General features: G+C 48.7%; 1 protein-coding gene across 1 annotated transcript in view; it reads left to right on the top strand.

The window, feature by feature from the left end:
- The window catches only part of GLB1 (galactosidase beta 1), a 78,700-nt gene that overhangs the window by 12,180 nt on the left and 49,355 nt on the right, over positions 1-17,165 (top strand). The window contains exons 3-6 of the mRNA XM_029938779.1: positions 10,776-10,945; positions 13,740-13,890; positions 14,421-14,481; positions 16,001-16,095. Of these exons, the coding sequence (XP_029794639.1) occupies positions 10,776-10,945; positions 13,740-13,890; positions 14,421-14,481; positions 16,001-16,095 (477 nt within the window). The remainder of the gene's footprint in view (positions 1-10,775; positions 10,946-13,739; positions 13,891-14,420; positions 14,482-16,000; positions 16,096-17,165) is intronic.

The raw sequence follows: 17,165 nt of genomic DNA, 5'->3' as shown, positions 1-17,165 counted from the left end.
TTCTACAAAGAATTCTCTTCATCAACTGATTGCTTGGAAAAAGTCTGTAAAGAAGGCAAGATAGATGCTAGACTCTTCCGCTCTAGTCATTCATCAGTTTTCATAATAAAGAGTTGATGCCCCAGCAAACTCCAAAAATGGCCAATAAGCTTTCCTTTGGCCTGACAGGGAATATCACGAATTTGACTCTTTTCATGTGTCTGATGTGTTTCAGTCCATTGCAGTGATCAGTCTTCTGATGCTCACAATCTCCCATCTTTGGCCGGTTGGAGCCAAATTGCTTCTTTGTCGTTCTGTTGTGACCCTAATGTTGTTGATAGCTTTAGGTTTATTTTGTACATATTCTGCTCCAGATTCGGACTAAGTAATTTCTTGAAGGAGCTCTGGTTCCTTTTAGTGGGAAATATTTAGAGACCATAATGTCAGTGCAAGAGGAGCTAATGCTACTAGCTAGTGTCATTTCTAATCTGTCTCCATGGCTATTGCTACAAAATAAATATTTGTGTAGGAAGAGAAAGAAGAATGATAAGTTATATTAGTATTTTTATTTCAAATGGCAGATTATAGGCTTTTTAAAAAAATAGGCTTTATTTTTTAGAGCAATTTTATGGTCACGGGAAAATTGAGTGGAAGGTATAGAGATTTCCCACGTGGCCCTCTTGACAGGAGGGTTACTTGACTTTCTCTGACTTTATTTCTGAAAAATGTTGGTTCCTAATGACCAGCGTAATTTCTTACTTATATATATTATGGGTTGAAATAGTAGTAAATATTATTGCTAGGGTGAAAGCCACTGGATGCAGTTTTGTTTGACCTGAAATGCAGTGTAAGATGTATTTTTATCCTTGGGCTAAGTACCATCAAAACACTATTTCAAATTCACTTGAAATGTTCCTTTCCTGTGTGGAAAGTTAGGTCTGTTTTTAACTTTTAAGAATTGTTTTATAATTTTAAGACTTATTTTTGGGTCTTTTTAGGCTGCGTACTTATCGCTTCTCTGAGATGAGGAGGCAGAATTAAATCTGTAACTGCGTGTGAATCCCGAAGGATTAGGAACTGGTCCCCCCGGGTTCATTTCTCCTCCCTTCTGCCATTTTCCTGCCTCTTCTACTGTAATTCACACACTCCATCCACCGTCTTTTGGAATGCTGGACAGAGATCTTTCTGGAATGAGAGGCATAAATACATGAACACAGTTGATAAAAATAGAATGCATAAGCCATGGCAGGTCATCCACAAATTCTTCCAGCTCCATACTGATTGTCCCCATTCCCTGTGGCTGTTTTGCTTCAGACATGTGGCTAATGTCGTGATGCTTCCATTAACACCGGATCTTTGAAAGGCTCTTAGCTCTGGTACAGAGTTTCTTGTAGAGTTGCCCGGAATATTCCTTCTCTGTCTCATTGTTCTGTGAGCTGAGGGATCTGGGGAGCCCATGTGTACAAACCCTCCTCCATTCTGATCTTCTCCATTCCCTTAACTTGTCCCTCAAGCCTAGGGCACCACAGCCTATGGGGGTTGGCTCTCTGCCTCTCTGGGGCTGAGCGGCTCACGTCAGGAATTCGCCAGGCTTTCGGGCCGGGAGTGAAAGGGTATAGAGCGTACTAGGGATGCAACTCCACTGAATTGGTGCTTTACCAGAGTTACACTGAAGGGCTTGAAGATGTCTTCACGTTGCCAACATGACCCACAACCTGTGACGTCACCAAGCTCCTTTTATTTTTTTAATCCAGTTGAGGTTTGTGTACAAATAATGCAAGTGTACTTATTTTTAGCCCTGAGCATAGGAAACCTAGAAAATGTTCACATGACCTGCTCATGTAAATTTTGGTGTTACGTTTATTTATTTATTTTTTTAAAGAAATGCTTATTTACCACTGGAATCATCGAAATGGAATAAATAACTTTCAAAAGTTACGTCGTACATCACTGTTACATTGGACAGTCTGCGTCCCTGATGTGTAGTTGGTTTTCAAGGCTATTTTGTTTGTACTGCTGTCTTTTTCCTCTAGTATCATATGCGTTCTGTACCCAGGGGTCTTGGGAAGGTGTGCGCTTTGCCTTGCCTGGAATTGCCTTTTCTTTTGTTGTGTGACCTCCTGCATTGTAGACACTGACACCGCCGCACCCCTGCATGTGCAAAATAAAACCGTGGCTCTTCAGTGTTCCGTTCCCGTGCCAATTAATTTAGAAGGAATGGAATGTGCACACAGGTCACATTTTATGTTCTTTGTTTTTGGCAGGGGGAGTAAGCTCTGATGGCAGATTTCCTCCTTCCTTCTCCCCCTGCATTTCTCGGTTGCCTTACTTCTGTCAGAGGTGCCACAGCTCCAAGATATGAAGGAGGCTGGCTCTTTTAGGCTGGGAGCCTCTCAGGTCCTTAAATGTTGAGGGGAGTCACTTGGAAGCCACGAGGCAGATTTTCCCTATTTACCTTGGCCGAGACCATCACCATTTAGAAGCTGTCCCTTAGGGACACCTGGGTGGCTCTGCCGGTTAAGTGTCTGACTTTGGCTCAGGTCATGATCTCATGGTTCTTGAGTTTGAACCCTGCATGGGTCCCTGGGCTGATAGTGCGGAGCCTACTTGGGATTTTCTCTCTCCATCCCTCATCCCCACTCATGCTTTCTCTCTCAAAATAAATAAACTTAAAAAAAAAAAAAGCTGTCCCTATCACTCTACTCTGTTGCTTCCAAGCCTCAGTTTACTGCTCCCTAGGTCCAAGGACCATGATGTTTATATATCAGCCAGCGCACCAGCCCATAGGATGTGCTGATGATCAGGGTGGGCAGTTAAGGGTCTGGGACAAGAGAGAGAATGTGCACTGCTATCCTGCCTACTCACAAACCAATTGCTTTTGATCCTTTTTACTGATCGTTTTGAAGAGAATAGGACGTGAGCCACAGACCAAATGCAGAGGCTGTGTTCACTGCTCTGGTGATAACACAACGCCCACACGGCGGATGCCACTTGGCCTTGAACTTGCTCAGTGAGCAGTCCACTGTCTTCCACCATGATCTGCTCTGCAGGGCTCACGTGTATATGAGTGGGGATATGGAGAGAAGGTTCTCTGCAGAGGGGGCACTGGGATCTGCCATTCCAGGAAGAATTGTGGTCTTCAGATTTGTCGTGGGTTGAGTTGGGGGGGTGGACACTTCCATGATTTCCACTTGGCTCTTCCCTCCACAATGCCTCTGACTTACAGTAAGGGGTCTGGGGGCTGTTAAGTAAAACCATCCCAATTCGCACTCAGGACCAGGGAAATCACCACAGGGTAGGCCCTCTGGCTTGTTGGACCCACTGCAGAAGGGCCCTGGCCATGGCCCCCTTCTCCCCGATCTCCTACGGTGTGGTAAGGGGAGTGATGACATGTCAGATGTCCTGGGGTGTCTGCTCACACGTATCCCGCCATCCCCACAAGGGCTGGGGACCATTTTCCTGGGACACAGGTAGCTGAGTCCTGTGGGGGAAGGATTAGGCGAATAGTCGTGTGTACTGCAGTGGCGTCACAGAGTTCTTCCTCAAGGGGTCCATCCAACCCTGCCTTCCATCAGCTGGCTGTTTAGTGGAGAGCCGGCCCAGAGCTGGGAACTGGAGGAAGGAACCAAACTTTCCATTGCAGTGGCTGACGTCAGCCTTGCGCTCACCGAGTTCTTGACTATTTCTTTCCTCGTTAGATGTGTCAGGCCGTATCCTTGCTGGTCACCCCATCGTCCCACCCTCTGGAAACGCTGTGGTGTAGGGGCCATTGCCTTGGGGCCAACACGCCCTGCTTGCTGGCCTAGCTGGTTGTTGTGGTAATTATGTTGTCCTCTGGGACACCCCAGGGAGTCTCGTCACCTCCGGGCCCTGGCAGCATTTTCGGCTCCACCTTGCCTGTGGAGGACAGCCTCACTGGGCTTCTCGAGGGTGCCAGGGCCCTGCTCACTGGTGCCTTCTTCCCTGAAGGCAGCGTTCCCTGGCCCGGCTTGGGGGATGTCCTCAGATGGTGGTTGTTTGGTCACCATGTTTACATTCCCATCTCCTTGAGATGTCTCACACATTCCTCAGGATGCCACGCCCATCCTGGCATCTCCACCTCATTTCCTGTATTCCAATATGGGGTCCAGGTTCCAGAAGCTGGCTTCCAAAATCACAGGAATGGGGTTAAGGTACCTTCATCAAGCTGGTAACTCACAGGTCATGGGAGAGCACGCCGTGTCAGTAAACTTGCCTCTCTCCAGCCTTGCATTCTGCCCCTCAAGGTCCCCTCACAGTGTCCCCACATGGTTAAGTCTTGAGCCTTACCTTTCTGGTTGGCGAACATAAGTCTCTAAATGTTGCCACAGCGTCCTCTGTCATCACAGAGTTCCTGGAGTGGATGGCTGACTCGAGTCCATCAAACAGTCTTTCTTCCAAGCTCCCAAAGCTGTTAATAAACATCAGCCAACTTCAATAATCCCTGTAATTACCAGTGCCTACCGCCACCCCACCCCGCCCCATTCCAGGGGTAGAGCTAATACAGATGCCGGCTCGCCTTCTGCCGGGACCTCCTCCCAGCCCCACACAGGTGAGGACCTCAGAATTTGGATCTGTACACCCACTGAACACCGGCCATAGGGCTCTTGTTCTGCTTGATAGATATGAGAACCCTGGGTGTAGGCTCACATCCTGGGGATCTGCTGTTTCGGCCAATCCTGGTACCCGCCATCTCCATTTAGGTTCCTCTAGAAGCAACACATGAAACAAGGCTTGAGTGCAGGTGACCTGAGAAACGAGCCAAGAGTGCAGGGATGAGGCACCGGTGAAAAGAAGCAGAAGTCCAGATGAGGCTGTATCACGGCTCTTGCTCTGGGCAGTAGGGCCAGGATTCGGCCCGACACAGGTCTCCAGAACGGTCTGCCTAAAAGAGGAGAATACAGGAGAATGTCTGCCTAAAAGAGGAGATCCACCCCATTGGCTGAGGGTTTCCCATCCCAGAGGGGCATGGACGCCCCAGGATTCCTGGATCCCTGGGTGGCAGGCGCCCGTGGGGGGCAGGAAGGCACAAAGCCCCGAGTGGGTCGAGTTGGGACAGTGTCACCCAAGAGTGTACTGACGTGTAGCTGCAGCGGACATGGTATGCTCTAAAAAACAGCCCTCTGCCTTCTCTTTTCCTCTTTACGTGTCGAAGACTTCGCGCCAGGACAAGAGCACCTCCCTGGTCTCACGAGCCGCCTGGTACTCATCACGTGTGCATGTGTGTGCCTCACGCACACCGCCCTTCCCACAGAAACCATCATGTCTATCAGTCCACCTTTTAATGTTATTTATTTTTCCACTTTCACTGACAAATGACACCCATCCCTGTATAATTTTAAGGCGTGCATCATGATGATTTGATTTATGAATACTGTGAAGTGATCCCCACAGTAGGCTGAGCTGACATCGGTCTTCCCACGAAAGAAAAAAAAAAAGAAGGAAAACCCGTTTTCTCCGTGCGATGAGAACTCGCAGGACCCTCCCTCTTTACGACTCCCCTGTGTCACACCGCAGTGCGAACTCCCGACATCACGCGCTGCATCACATCTCCAGGGCTTCTTCCTCGGTTAACCGGAAGTTTGTGCCTTTTGACCACCTTCCTCCAGTCCCCTCGAGCCTGCTTTTTTATTTGTATCAGTATTTTACTAGGAAAAGTTTCCATTCATAGGGTGGAAAGAAGGTTATGCTCACCATCCAGACGGTAGCGCCCCATCCACTCATCAGTCCACCGTATGGTTTGGATGTGTTCCAAAGTAAGTTCCAGTCATTGACAGACTCCCTCCCTGAGTACGTGAGCATGTCCTGTATCGTTAACTCGGGATCAGTCTTTGCTCTCTCTCCCCCTTTTAAGGTGAACTTTACATACAGTGAAATAGACAAACCTTACGGGTCCCATTCAATGAGTATGACAAACGCACACACCTGTGTAATCCAGACCCCTTATTCAGCTAGATTACAGTCACCCCAGAAAGTTCCCGGGTGTCCCACACGATGCCTGCGTCCCCCTCCCCAAGGCAGCCGCTACTCTGATACTTTTCCCACCATAGATTAGATTTGCCTGTTCGAGAGCTTTATAAACATGAGCTCCCACACTGTGACGCTTCTGTGGCAGGCTTCTGTCACTCAGCATGACGTAGTTGAGATCTATCCACGTTATTGGAAGCACCAACAGCTCTGTTTTCCTCCTGGGTCCCTCGTGTGTACACACCAAAGTTTGCTAACGTTCTCCTCTTGATGGATATCCAGTGACTTCCAGATTGCACAATTCTGGATAAATCCGCTATGAACGTTTGTTACAAGTCTTTTCACGAACCATGCTTTTGTTTCTCTTATAACCAAGAAAAAGCCTTTCTTTTGAAGTGCAGGGTTTTTTATTTATTTATTTTGAGAGAGATTTCAAGTAGGGCAGGGCAGAGAGAGGGAGAGAGAATCCCAAGCAGGCTCTGCACTGTCAGCGCAGAGCCCGATGTGGGGCTTGAACCCATGGACCTTGAGATCATGACCTGAATCAAAACCAGGAGTGGGATGCTTAGCTGCATGAGCCACCCAGGCGCCCCTGAGGTCCATCTGATGTAAACAGTGTTGCAATGAAAACAGACACACAGAGGGACGAAGAGAGAGAAGACCCTAGTATGTCCCATGATGATGAGCCTTGCTCTGTGTGCGCTCTGCCTTTTTTGTTTGCTCTTTCTCTTTTCCATTTGCAGTAACCTCAGAGGCTGTCACTCCACTCATAAATACTTCGGGATGCATCTAGGAGGCACCTGAGTGGCTCAGGCAATTGGGTGTCCGACTTCGGCTCAGGCCATGATCTCACAGGCTGTGAGTTTGAGCCCCGCATCAGGCTCTGTGCTTGGAGCCTGGAGCCTGCTTCAGATTCCGAGTCTCCCTCTCTCTCTGCATCTCCCTTGCTTGTGCTCTGTCTCTCTTTCTGTCTGTCTCTTTCGAAAATAAGTAAACATTTAAAAAAATTTTAAAAAATACAGCTGGATGGATCTAACTGACGAGAATGGGTTTTTTTTCTTTTGTGAGGTCACCGGGCCATCACACCCGACAGTGTTCATTCCACCCAGTGCCTGGTCTGTATTCAGTTTTTCCCATCTTAACATTGGGGGTTTTTGGCAGTTCATTAGAATCCGGATCCAAACCAGGTTCCCGTGTTCCATTAGGTTATTAGGGCTCTTAAGTTCTCTTGTTTTCTAACGGCACTCTCTTTATTTTGTTTGATTTTAATACCATCAATCTATTAGAGTAACTCTATCATTGGGCTTCTATAATGTCCTACATTTTGCATTTGGCATATTTTGCTTCCTTGTGTTATCGTTAGATTAAGGTTTAGCTGAGGTTCAACTTGAGTAATGAGGATGACTTCTAGGTGGGGCCGGGTGTGTCCTGTTGAATGACAACATAAGGACGTAATGTCTGCTTGTTTGCTCTTTAGGAGGCTGGGGCTGAGCGGAAGGACCGTGTGGGTGTGACTCACAGGTGTTACTATCCATGCAGCCTTTATTTCCCCCCAGATGATATGTCTCTTACGTCTTTCTTCTTCTAAATGCCCCCTGTTTTTCCCCTGAGGCCAGTGGGAGCCTCTTGGACTTCACCCCTCTGTCCTGCATCTAGCCGCCTGCCCTGGGTTTGTGAGTCCGCCTGCTGTCCACTGCCCACCGCATTGCCGTCGCCGTGGTCCGTGACTCTGCTTCCTTTTTGCTGCCAGAGTGCCAAGCATTTGAAAACCCAGGGTTTCATGCGCTCCTCTGTGTGACTTGCTCTCCGTAGCTCTTGGCATAAAGCCCAGGCCTGTGAACGTGGATGTCGGGGTGCATTTGGTCTGGTCCCTGCCCATCTTCAGCTCCCTGCGTGCACTGTCCTGAGGTCGCACGCCCCCTTCTCTGCGTCCCACACACTGTCTCCTCTGCCCACGTCCTTCCCCTTGCCCAGCTCCTCCTCATGGTCGTCCAGTACATCATCTGGGCGGTTTTAAGAGACACCAATGCCCAGGCACCACCCAAGATCAATTAAAATCTCAATGTCTAGGAGTGAGGCCTGACTTTGCCGTATTGGGGTTTGCGCAGGTGATTCTGACGTGCGGCCCAGGCCGAGAGCCAGAGCTCCTCCCTCTTGTGCCCCAAGCCCGGGCCACGTGCCGTTGATGACCGCAGCATCCACACGAGCCCCGACCCCGGCTGTACTGAGACACCATTGATGGCTAACACTAAGTTGAGGGGTGTGCTGTGACCATCGTTCCTTCCTCTCCCCCTCTGCCTCACCATGTTGACTCCTGGGTCTGTCCCCTGCCCCGCGGAAGCTCCGTGCCGCCTGGGGCCCCCTCTGTTATTCCTCAGCACATAGTAGGGAGTTGGTCATATTTATAAATGCATAGGAGGGAGATACTGGGGCTGGATTCGGAGGTTATTTGAATGCAGGGACAGAGGCCGAGCCCACGGTCTGCGAAGGACATTTCTTACCCACCTCATCTTCTGTTCCTCCCGAGCCCCTTCCCCTGGGCAAGAGTCGCTTACTCCTTTGCTGCCCGTCCAGAGAATTTCCCCCCTCAAGTGCCCCGTCTGAACTCACAGAATGTGTGGGAAACCCTTATTTGGCACCTGTCAGATACATGCTGTGAAAATGTTTTCAAAATCCTCCATTGGGGCACCTGGTAAAAGAAGTAACTATTATATTTTTTGTGAGTTTCTTTAGGAATCTCTTGCTTTTGAAAGGCAGTTAAAGCCTTGTTTACCAGAAGAGCAAAGTAATATTAAACGGACACTCTGGCCTTTAAAAAAAAATGATTCTTGGGGAGCCTGGGGGGCTCAGTCGGTTAAGTGTCTGACTCCGGATTTTGGCTCAGGTCATGATCTCATGGTTTGTAGGATTGGGCCCTGCATCGGGCTCTTCACTGATATAGCTTGGAACCCATTTGGGATTCTCTCTCCCTTGTTCTCTGCTCCTCCCCCACTTGTGCTGTCTCTGTCTCTCTCAAAATAAATGACTGACTGAATGAATGAATAAGTAACTAAATAAATAAAATTAAAATTAAATTAAAATTAAAAAATGATCCTAAAGTGATTTATTTGTTTATTTTTGGTTCGCTTTATTGAGATGAACTAACCTACAGTGAAGGTGTCCATTTGTCCCTAAACGATCTACTCTGAGTTGTTTAACTTTCCATCATGATGCTTTAACTCCCTAAGTTGGATTTCAGGCCATGTGTGATCCAGGACTCATGCTTTCACAGTAACTCCAAGGGAGACCTTCGAAGCTGTCATGGACTGTAGTGCTGCTATGGGGGGAAAAAAAAAAAGCTTAAAAAAAAAAAGCCTAGGGGCACCTGGGTGGCTCAGGTCATGATCTCATGGTCCAAGCCCCGCATCGGGCTCTGTGCTGCCAGCTCAGAGCCTGGACCCTGCTTCACATTCTGTGTCTGCCTCTCTCTCTGCCCTTCCCTGCTCAGACTCTGTCTGTCTGTCTCTCTCTCAAAAATAAATAAAACATTAAAAACAAACAAGCCCAAAGCTGTGCAAGACAGCTTACCAACAGTGGGGGACAGCACTTAATTGGTTTATTTCTCTGGTCCTGTTGGCACCTATGACCCATCACTGCCTTTTCCATCCACCAGAGGGCAGTGTTCGATCCTGCCTAACTTTCAGCCTCCCCTTTGACCTCTTCCCTTTCAAATTCTAGCCTTTCAGCTTCTGAAGTGATCCCCACACAGTCTCTCAAAATTTGGTTTGCCTAGATTTTTTTATTTTGCTAGAAATACGCCTTTCATTGCAACCCCAGACAGACTTCCATCCAATGCACTCTGTATATGTAACAACACTTCGGTAAACGAATACTTGTCTTAACTATGTGTAGTGCACTGATACTTTCTTTATATTCTTTCACTTAAAAAAGTGCTGATCGAAAAAGATTTAAGTTCCAGCCATCACCCAAATTGGGTTCATGATTCCCCAGTTGGATTACAGCCCTAATGTGAAACATATTGCCTTGAGGTTCTTTCTGTCTGGGGCGCCTGAGTGTCTCAGTCAGTTAAGCGTCCGGCTTCAGCTGAGGTCACGATCCTGCGGTTTGTGGGTTCAAGCCTCGCCTTGGGTTCTGTGCTGACGGCTCAGAGCCTGGAGCCTGTTTCTGATTCTGTCTCCCTCTCTCTCTGCCCCTCCCTTGTTCGCACTCTGTCTCTGTCTCAAAAATAAACATAAAAAAATTTTTTTTAAGTTCATTTCATCTGAACTCCTGCGCGTTCATGGAAGTTATGATGCAGGGTTAGAGAGAGAGTTTGCCTGATCACTGCCAGACATAGAGCCCCAGGCAAGGCTTTAGACTCCTCGTCTCTTACATGCAGCCCAGTGACATTACTGGGGAGGGACACCCAGTGCTCCAGCGAGTCACACCACAGGGAGGAGGGGGAGGTCTGTGTGTGGTCTGTCCCCAGCGCGTTCGGCTTTGCTAATCAAGGAAAGAACCAGCTCCCGCAGGGGTTTCTCTTTGGGACGATAACCTGCGTCTCAGCCACTGATTACCAGATCGGCGGTGGCCCCCTGGAAAGTCACCTCCTGGGAGTCCTGCACAGGGGACCTCCCTGACGATTTCTGTTGTCCGAGTGCATCAGCCGCTGGCTTGGCAGTGCTTTGCTTGGTAGCCCAGACGCCAAGCACTGCCTCTGTCAGCAGATTCCACAGATGAAACGGGCAGGAGGCCACTTGTCCTGGTCAGAGTTTCTGCTTCCGAACTGGAGGAGGTGGATGTTCTCATGTGGTCCCATCCTTGCTCTGTAGAATGCTTCCCAGAGGACGTTCCAGATTGACTACAGCCACAACCGCTTCCTCAAGGACGGGCGGCCCTTCCGCTACATCTCGGGCAGCATCCACTACTCCCGGGTGCCCCGCTTCTACTGGAAGGACCGGCTCCTGAAGATGCGGATGGCGGGGCTGAACACCATCCAGACGTAAGTAGGGGCGCGCTGGCCCTCACCGGGGAGGGGGCACTGCCAGCCGCGTCTCTCCGTGCAGCTGGTGGGCCGTTGCTGGGCACGGGAAGCAGCAGCATCTGGTGTTCCAGGAGGGGCTTGTCCTGAGCTCGATTGGCCCTTCTTTGAATAATTAACCTCTTCCGACCTTGACCCTCCTCAATGGAAATCATAAAATGAATATCAGCTTTAAAAGGCAGAGGGAAGTAACAGTGATTGAGTGTCTACCACGTGTGGGCTGCTTTACACAAAGGATCTCATCCCTTCGTTCCGTATGTGGCTCGTGAAACTGAAATTCACCCAAGCGCCTGGGTTTGGCCAAAGGTCTCCCTAGAACTGGAGGTGGCCGTGTCTGTAGGCTGCCACAACTCCTCTCAGTTTTGGGGGGAATATGCCACGTTCCTGAAACCTAGTTTTCCTTTGTGGTTCTGCTGGTTAGAGAATTACCCCAATATCTACCTCTCCTTATCTCCTCTGCTGTTGCAAGGTGACTAATGGGGAGACACGTTGGGGTGGCTGGCCACTCTGGCTTTCACCACTGAGGCAGATTGCTGATAGCCTCCTCAAGATAAGGGGGTGGGGAGACGCAGAGGCAGAGCCCTGGGGCACTGAGTTCCTACCTGCAGTTTCGCACTTCAGCTCCGGGGGACTGAGGCTCTGTGTCCCGTGAGCCCTGAAGCCATGGGATTGTGGAAACAGGCCGGGGTCATGCAAGGGGCCTTTGCGAAGGCAGTGGATGCCTCCATATTTCCGTTTGTGTCCCATGCTGTGGGCAGCCAGGGAAACTGGTAGAAAGAAGTTTCTGTCACTTCCTGCATGCTGCTCCTGACGGAATCTTTTGCAGGAGGACACAGGTGTTGGAGCTGTTGTGTTTTTTTAATGTATTTTAAAAATAAAATTTTTAATTAATTTATTTTTTAAATTTACATCCAAGTTAGTTAGCATCTGGTGCAACAACAATTCCAAGAGTAGATTCCTTAATGCTCCTCACCCATGTAGCCCACCCCGCCACAACCCCTCCAGCAACCCTCTGTTTGTTCTCCGTATTTAAAAGTCTCTTATGTTTTGTCCCCCTCCCTGATTTTATATTATTTTGTTTCCCTTCCCTTATGTTCATCTGCTTTGTATCTTAAAAAAAAAAATTTTTTTTTACATTTATTTGTGAGAGGCAGAGAGAGACAGAGCACAAGTAGGGAAGGGGCAGAGAGAGAGGGAGACACAGAATCCAAAGCAGGCTCCAGGCTCCAAGCTGTCAGGACAGAGCCCGCTGCAGGGCTCAAACTCACAAACTGTGAGATCATGACCTGAGCCAAAGTCGGACATTTAACCTACTGAGCCACCCAGCCGCCCACATCTGCTTTGTATCTTAAGAGTCTTCATATGAGCAAAGTCATATATTTGTCTGTCTCTAGTTCCATCCACGTAGTGACAAATGGCAAGATTTCATCCTTTTTGATTGCTGAATATCACCACATCTTCTTTATCCATTCTTCTGTCAATGGACATTTGGGCTCTTCCCATGCTTTGGCTATTGTCGATAGCACTGCTATAAACATGGGGTGCATTGGGATGTCCCTTCAAAATAGCACTCATGTATCCCTTAGAATAAATACCTAGTAGTGCAATTGCTGGCTTGTAAGGTAGTTCTATTTTTAATTCTTGAGGAACCCCCAGACTTTTCCAGAGCAGCTGCACCAGTTCGCATTCCCACCAGCCGTGCAGAAGGGTTCCTCTGTCTCCGCATCCTCACCAACATCTGTGTTTGCCTGAGTTGTTAACGTTAGCCATTCTGACGGGCGTGAGGCAGTATCTTATTGTGGTTTTGATTTGTATTGATTTGATTTGATTTCCCTGATGATGAGTGACGTTGAGCATTTTTTCATGTGTTGGTTGGCCATCTGGGTCTTCTTTGGAGAATTGTCTGTTCGTGTCTTTTGCCCATTTCATCACTGGATTATTTGTCTTTTGGGTGTTGACTTTGACAAGTTCTCTATAGATTTTGGATACTAACCCTTTATCTGATTTGTCCTTTGCAAATATCTTCTCCCATTCCATTGATTGCCTTTTAGTTTTGCTGATTGTTTCCTTTGCTGTGCAGAAGCTTTTTATTTTAATGAGATCCCAATAGCTCATTTTTGCTTTGGTTTCCCTTGCCTTGGAGAGTCTTTTTTAAATTTTATTAAAAAGCATTTCCAAAAAATAAATGTATGTCTTATTACCTTAGCATAGATATTTTCATTTTCCCTAAGCCTTCAACAGGCTTACATAATTTCTACATAGTAGTAAATCATGTTCATGTAATTCTGTGGTTTCTTAAAGTTGTTAAATAAGAATGGACATTCTTTGTGGGTTGTAAACTTAAATTTGTCCCCCACCAAGTTTGGTTCACTTGGGTCACTGCTCTGAAAACTCAAAACAAGGCTTCTTTCCCAAGAGGCTGCGAAGGGAGCTGTGTGAGTGTCCTGAGGGCTTAGCATTCTGCTGGTGATTCAGAAATTCACATAAGAGGGGGCGCCAGCGTGGCTCAGTCGTTGAGCACCTGACTTTGGCTCAGGTCATGATCTCATAGTTTGTGTGTTTGAGCCCCGCATCGGCCTCTGTGCTGACAGCGCAGAGCCTGCTTCAGATCCTCTGTCCCCTTCTCTCCGCCCCTCCCCAGATCGTGCTCTCCCTGTCTCTCTCAAAAAGAAATAAACATTAAAAGAAAGAAACTGACATGGGACAGCTGGATTTGGGGGCTATTTCCAAGAAGGGGCCGTGCGTGTCTCCGCAGGTACATACCCTGGAACTTTCACGAGCCCCAGCCAGGACAGTACCAGTTTTCTGGGGAACATGACGTGGAGTATTTTATCAAGCTGGCCCACGAGCTGGGACTGCTGGTCATCCTGAGGCCCGGACCCTACATCTGTGCAGAGTGGGACATGGTGAGTGGCCCGGCCTGGCCCTGCCTGGCTGGCGCGCATGACGGGGGCGGGCTGACTGGCAGAGATCTGGGGGAAAGTGAGTCAAAGCAGTTTAAATACGTCTCCCATTCCAGACTGAGTCTGTGACTAGAGCCAGCACAGGGGTCTTTTACCTCATGAGGTGCCCGGGCGGAGAGGACCAGGTGAGGGTCAGAAGGCACGAGTCCTCTTGGTGCGCACATACCTCAGTTTCCACATCAGTTAATGGGCTCCGTCTACCTCACAAGGTCGTTGTAAAATTAAGTGGAATAATCTGTAGAGAGGCTTTGATTCTCCAAACAGTGCATTCATTCATGGGATGTCATCGTACTAGTAAAAGTAAGTTATAATTACTCCTGTCCCAGAAAGTTCTAAACCAGAAAGCCCAGCTCAAAAATACCCCTTCTTCCGTGGGGCTCTATTTTTATCCCTCACTGCTAAGAGTGATTTCTCTCTCCCTTGAGACCTTATAATGGCTTCTCTCTTCTTCTGCCCCCCACCCCCAATCCCAGGGAGGCTTACCTGCTTGGCTGTTACTAAAAGAATCAATTGTCCTCCGTTCTTCTGATCCAGGTAAGTGGTTACAGACATCCCGAGAGAATTGTGATGTCTTCAGATGTTTTATATCAGAAGCAGCAGGTATTTTGAAGGCTGGGTTCTTCTGCATAAATGTTTTTTTTAATTTAAAAAACAATTTTTTAAAAGTTATTTTTGATATATAGAGAGACAGAGCATGAGCAGGGGAGGGGCAGAGAGAGGGAGACACAATCTGAAGCAGACTCCAGGCTCAAAGCTGTCAGCACAGAGCCTGACGCAGGGCTCAAACCCATGAACCATGAGATCATGACCTGAGCTGAAGTTGGACGCTTAGCTGAGCCACCCAGGCGCCCCTGCACGAACACTTTTGAAGGCTTAGTGGAAGTGTGAGTGTTAGTCACTGTCCACTGCAGACTTTGAATGTGTAGGAAGTAAGGCTCTCTTGAACTATTTGACCAGATCTTGCTGATAAATGGGTAACTTTGAACCTGGCACTGGGCCCTGTTTGCGGTTGACCGACTGCCTTTAATGCTTTCTCTTCCTACTTTCTCAAAAAGTACATGCCCAGTGATAGCATCTGGCTAGTCAAAACGACAATTTATTTGTCGACCTTTACAGAGGGATCTGTATGTGATAGTCTTTTTCTGGCCTTTTTAAACGACTAGGAATTATGTTAGCTGTAAACCCTGATCAGGCAGCAGGTCCCATTACCTGCATGTCTGCTTCCTGAAGACTTCAGTTGCCCTTGGCGATGCTAGTCTTAGAGCTGGTCCCAAGAGCGGCTAACATTGATCACATTTACACAAAAGGCCGGTGTGCTGTGCTCCGCGTGCACGTCCTTCCTAGTGCATTTACCCCCTGGGTCTGCACTCTTAGTGCATTGCTCATGTTTTCACCCGTATCACCTCATTTCACCCTGAACGCCTCTGTACAAACATTGTGCTCTATTTTCCCCTTTTGGCAACATAAATATATAATTTATGAGGGCTTAATTTAAAAAAATTTCTTACATTTATTTATTTTCGAGAGACAGAGAGAGGGGAGCATAAGTGGGGGAGGGTCAGAGAGAGAGGGAGATACAGAATCTGAAACAGGCTCCAGGCTCTGAGCTAGCTGTCAGCACAGAGCCCAACGCGGGGCTCGAACCCACGAATTGTGAGATCATGACCTGAGCCGAAGCCGGACACTTAACTGACTGAGCCACCCAGGTGCCCCTATGAAGGCTTAATTTTAAAAAGAAAGAAAAACCCACATAGGGTGACAGAGAGAATGACACTCCATTCAGGCACTCTTTCTTCGTTCAGCAAACATGCTCCAGACCCCTCCCGTGCTCCGGGCTTGGCGTCCCCGTCATGGGGACAGCACCTACTGAAGAGATGGCTCCCTGCAGGACAACTTTTATCGGACCTTTAGTGGTTGCAGCCACCCCCTTTCAGGTCGCAGTCAGGTCCAGCATGTCCGGATCTCGGCTGCGGGCTCCAGGGTGACAAGGGCGGCAGTGTATCTGCACTAAAAGGTGTGGAAGGAATGGTGTTAAACCCGTCTTCTTTCCCAGATTACCTGAAAGCCGTGGACAAGTGGTTGGGGGTCCTTCTGCCCAAGATGAAGCCTCTCCTCTACCAGAATGGAGGGCCCATCATAACTGTGCAGGTAACCTCACCGATGAGCCTGGGCGGGAGGCTTTCATCCGTCCGCGTCATACCCAGGCGTGACACAGAGGCGACCCTCACGGGTCTGATTCCTTACAAGGTGACACCACGGCTGGTGATGTTACGGAAGTCACATTTGGGGAGGCACCGCCGTTTTGGAGGGCGGCCGTACACCAGACTCTGAGCTGACTGCCCTACTGACATCATTCCCTTATTCCAATGATGTCTCTTTTAAAAGAAGAACTTCAAGGAGGTTAAGTGACTTGACGAGGTCACCCAGTGGGCAGGGGGCAGAATCAGGACTGCACCCTAGGTCCACTGATCCTGTGGCCTGTCTCTCTAGTGCCACGTTGTCTGTGGCTGCAGGGATACAACCCGGATTCAAATGCCCCGGTGTCTGCCCTGGTTAGGCAGTCCGTTCACGCTGGTGTGGGAAGAGGAGGTGGTGAAAAAGTCGACTGACCCCCCTCCTCTAGAAAAATCCAGCAGACCTCCGAACCTCACTGTGACTTTTTCTGTGCGTCTTTCGAGCCCTTGTCTGGGTGTGTTCGCTCTGCCCCTCCCCCGCCCATGCCACCCCCGTGTCCCTGCGGCTCACCCAAGCGTGGGTGTCCTGTGAGTCGCCAACTCGCTGAGTGCTCACTGAACACCCGGACCGTGCAGAGCCCTGCGTACGTGGTGACTCAGGCAGTCCTTCTAACAGCCTGCCTCCACCCCTCCCCGACAGCCATGTTTCACAGCTGGGGTCCCGTGGACAGGAAATGGCAGAACGGACACTTGTACATTTGCACGTGGACAGCGGGGCCTCTAATGCCCCAGCCCGTGACCACAGCTCTGAGCCGCCTTGCAGACGCAGACCTCTTTTTCTTTCCAAAGACCTAACCAGATTGTGTCTGTGCATTTAGGACAAACCTGTGTCTTTTATTTTTTATTTTATTTTTTTTAAATGTTTTATTTATTTTTGATACAGAGAGAGACAGAGCATGAGAGGGGGAGGGGCAGAGAGAGAAGGAGACACAGAACCAGAAGCAGGCTCCAGGCTCTGAGCTAGCTGTCAGCACAGAGCCTGAC

Source organism: Suricata suricatta, chromosome 5, assembly GCF_006229205.1.
Source record: "Suricata suricatta isolate VVHF042 chromosome 5, meerkat_22Aug2017_6uvM2_HiC, whole genome shotgun sequence".
Taxonomy (NCBI): Eukaryota; Metazoa; Chordata; class Mammalia; order Carnivora; family Herpestidae; genus Suricata; species Suricata suricatta.
The sequence above is the reverse complement of the archived record's forward strand: the minus strand, read 5'-3'. Positions and strand labels throughout refer to the sequence as shown.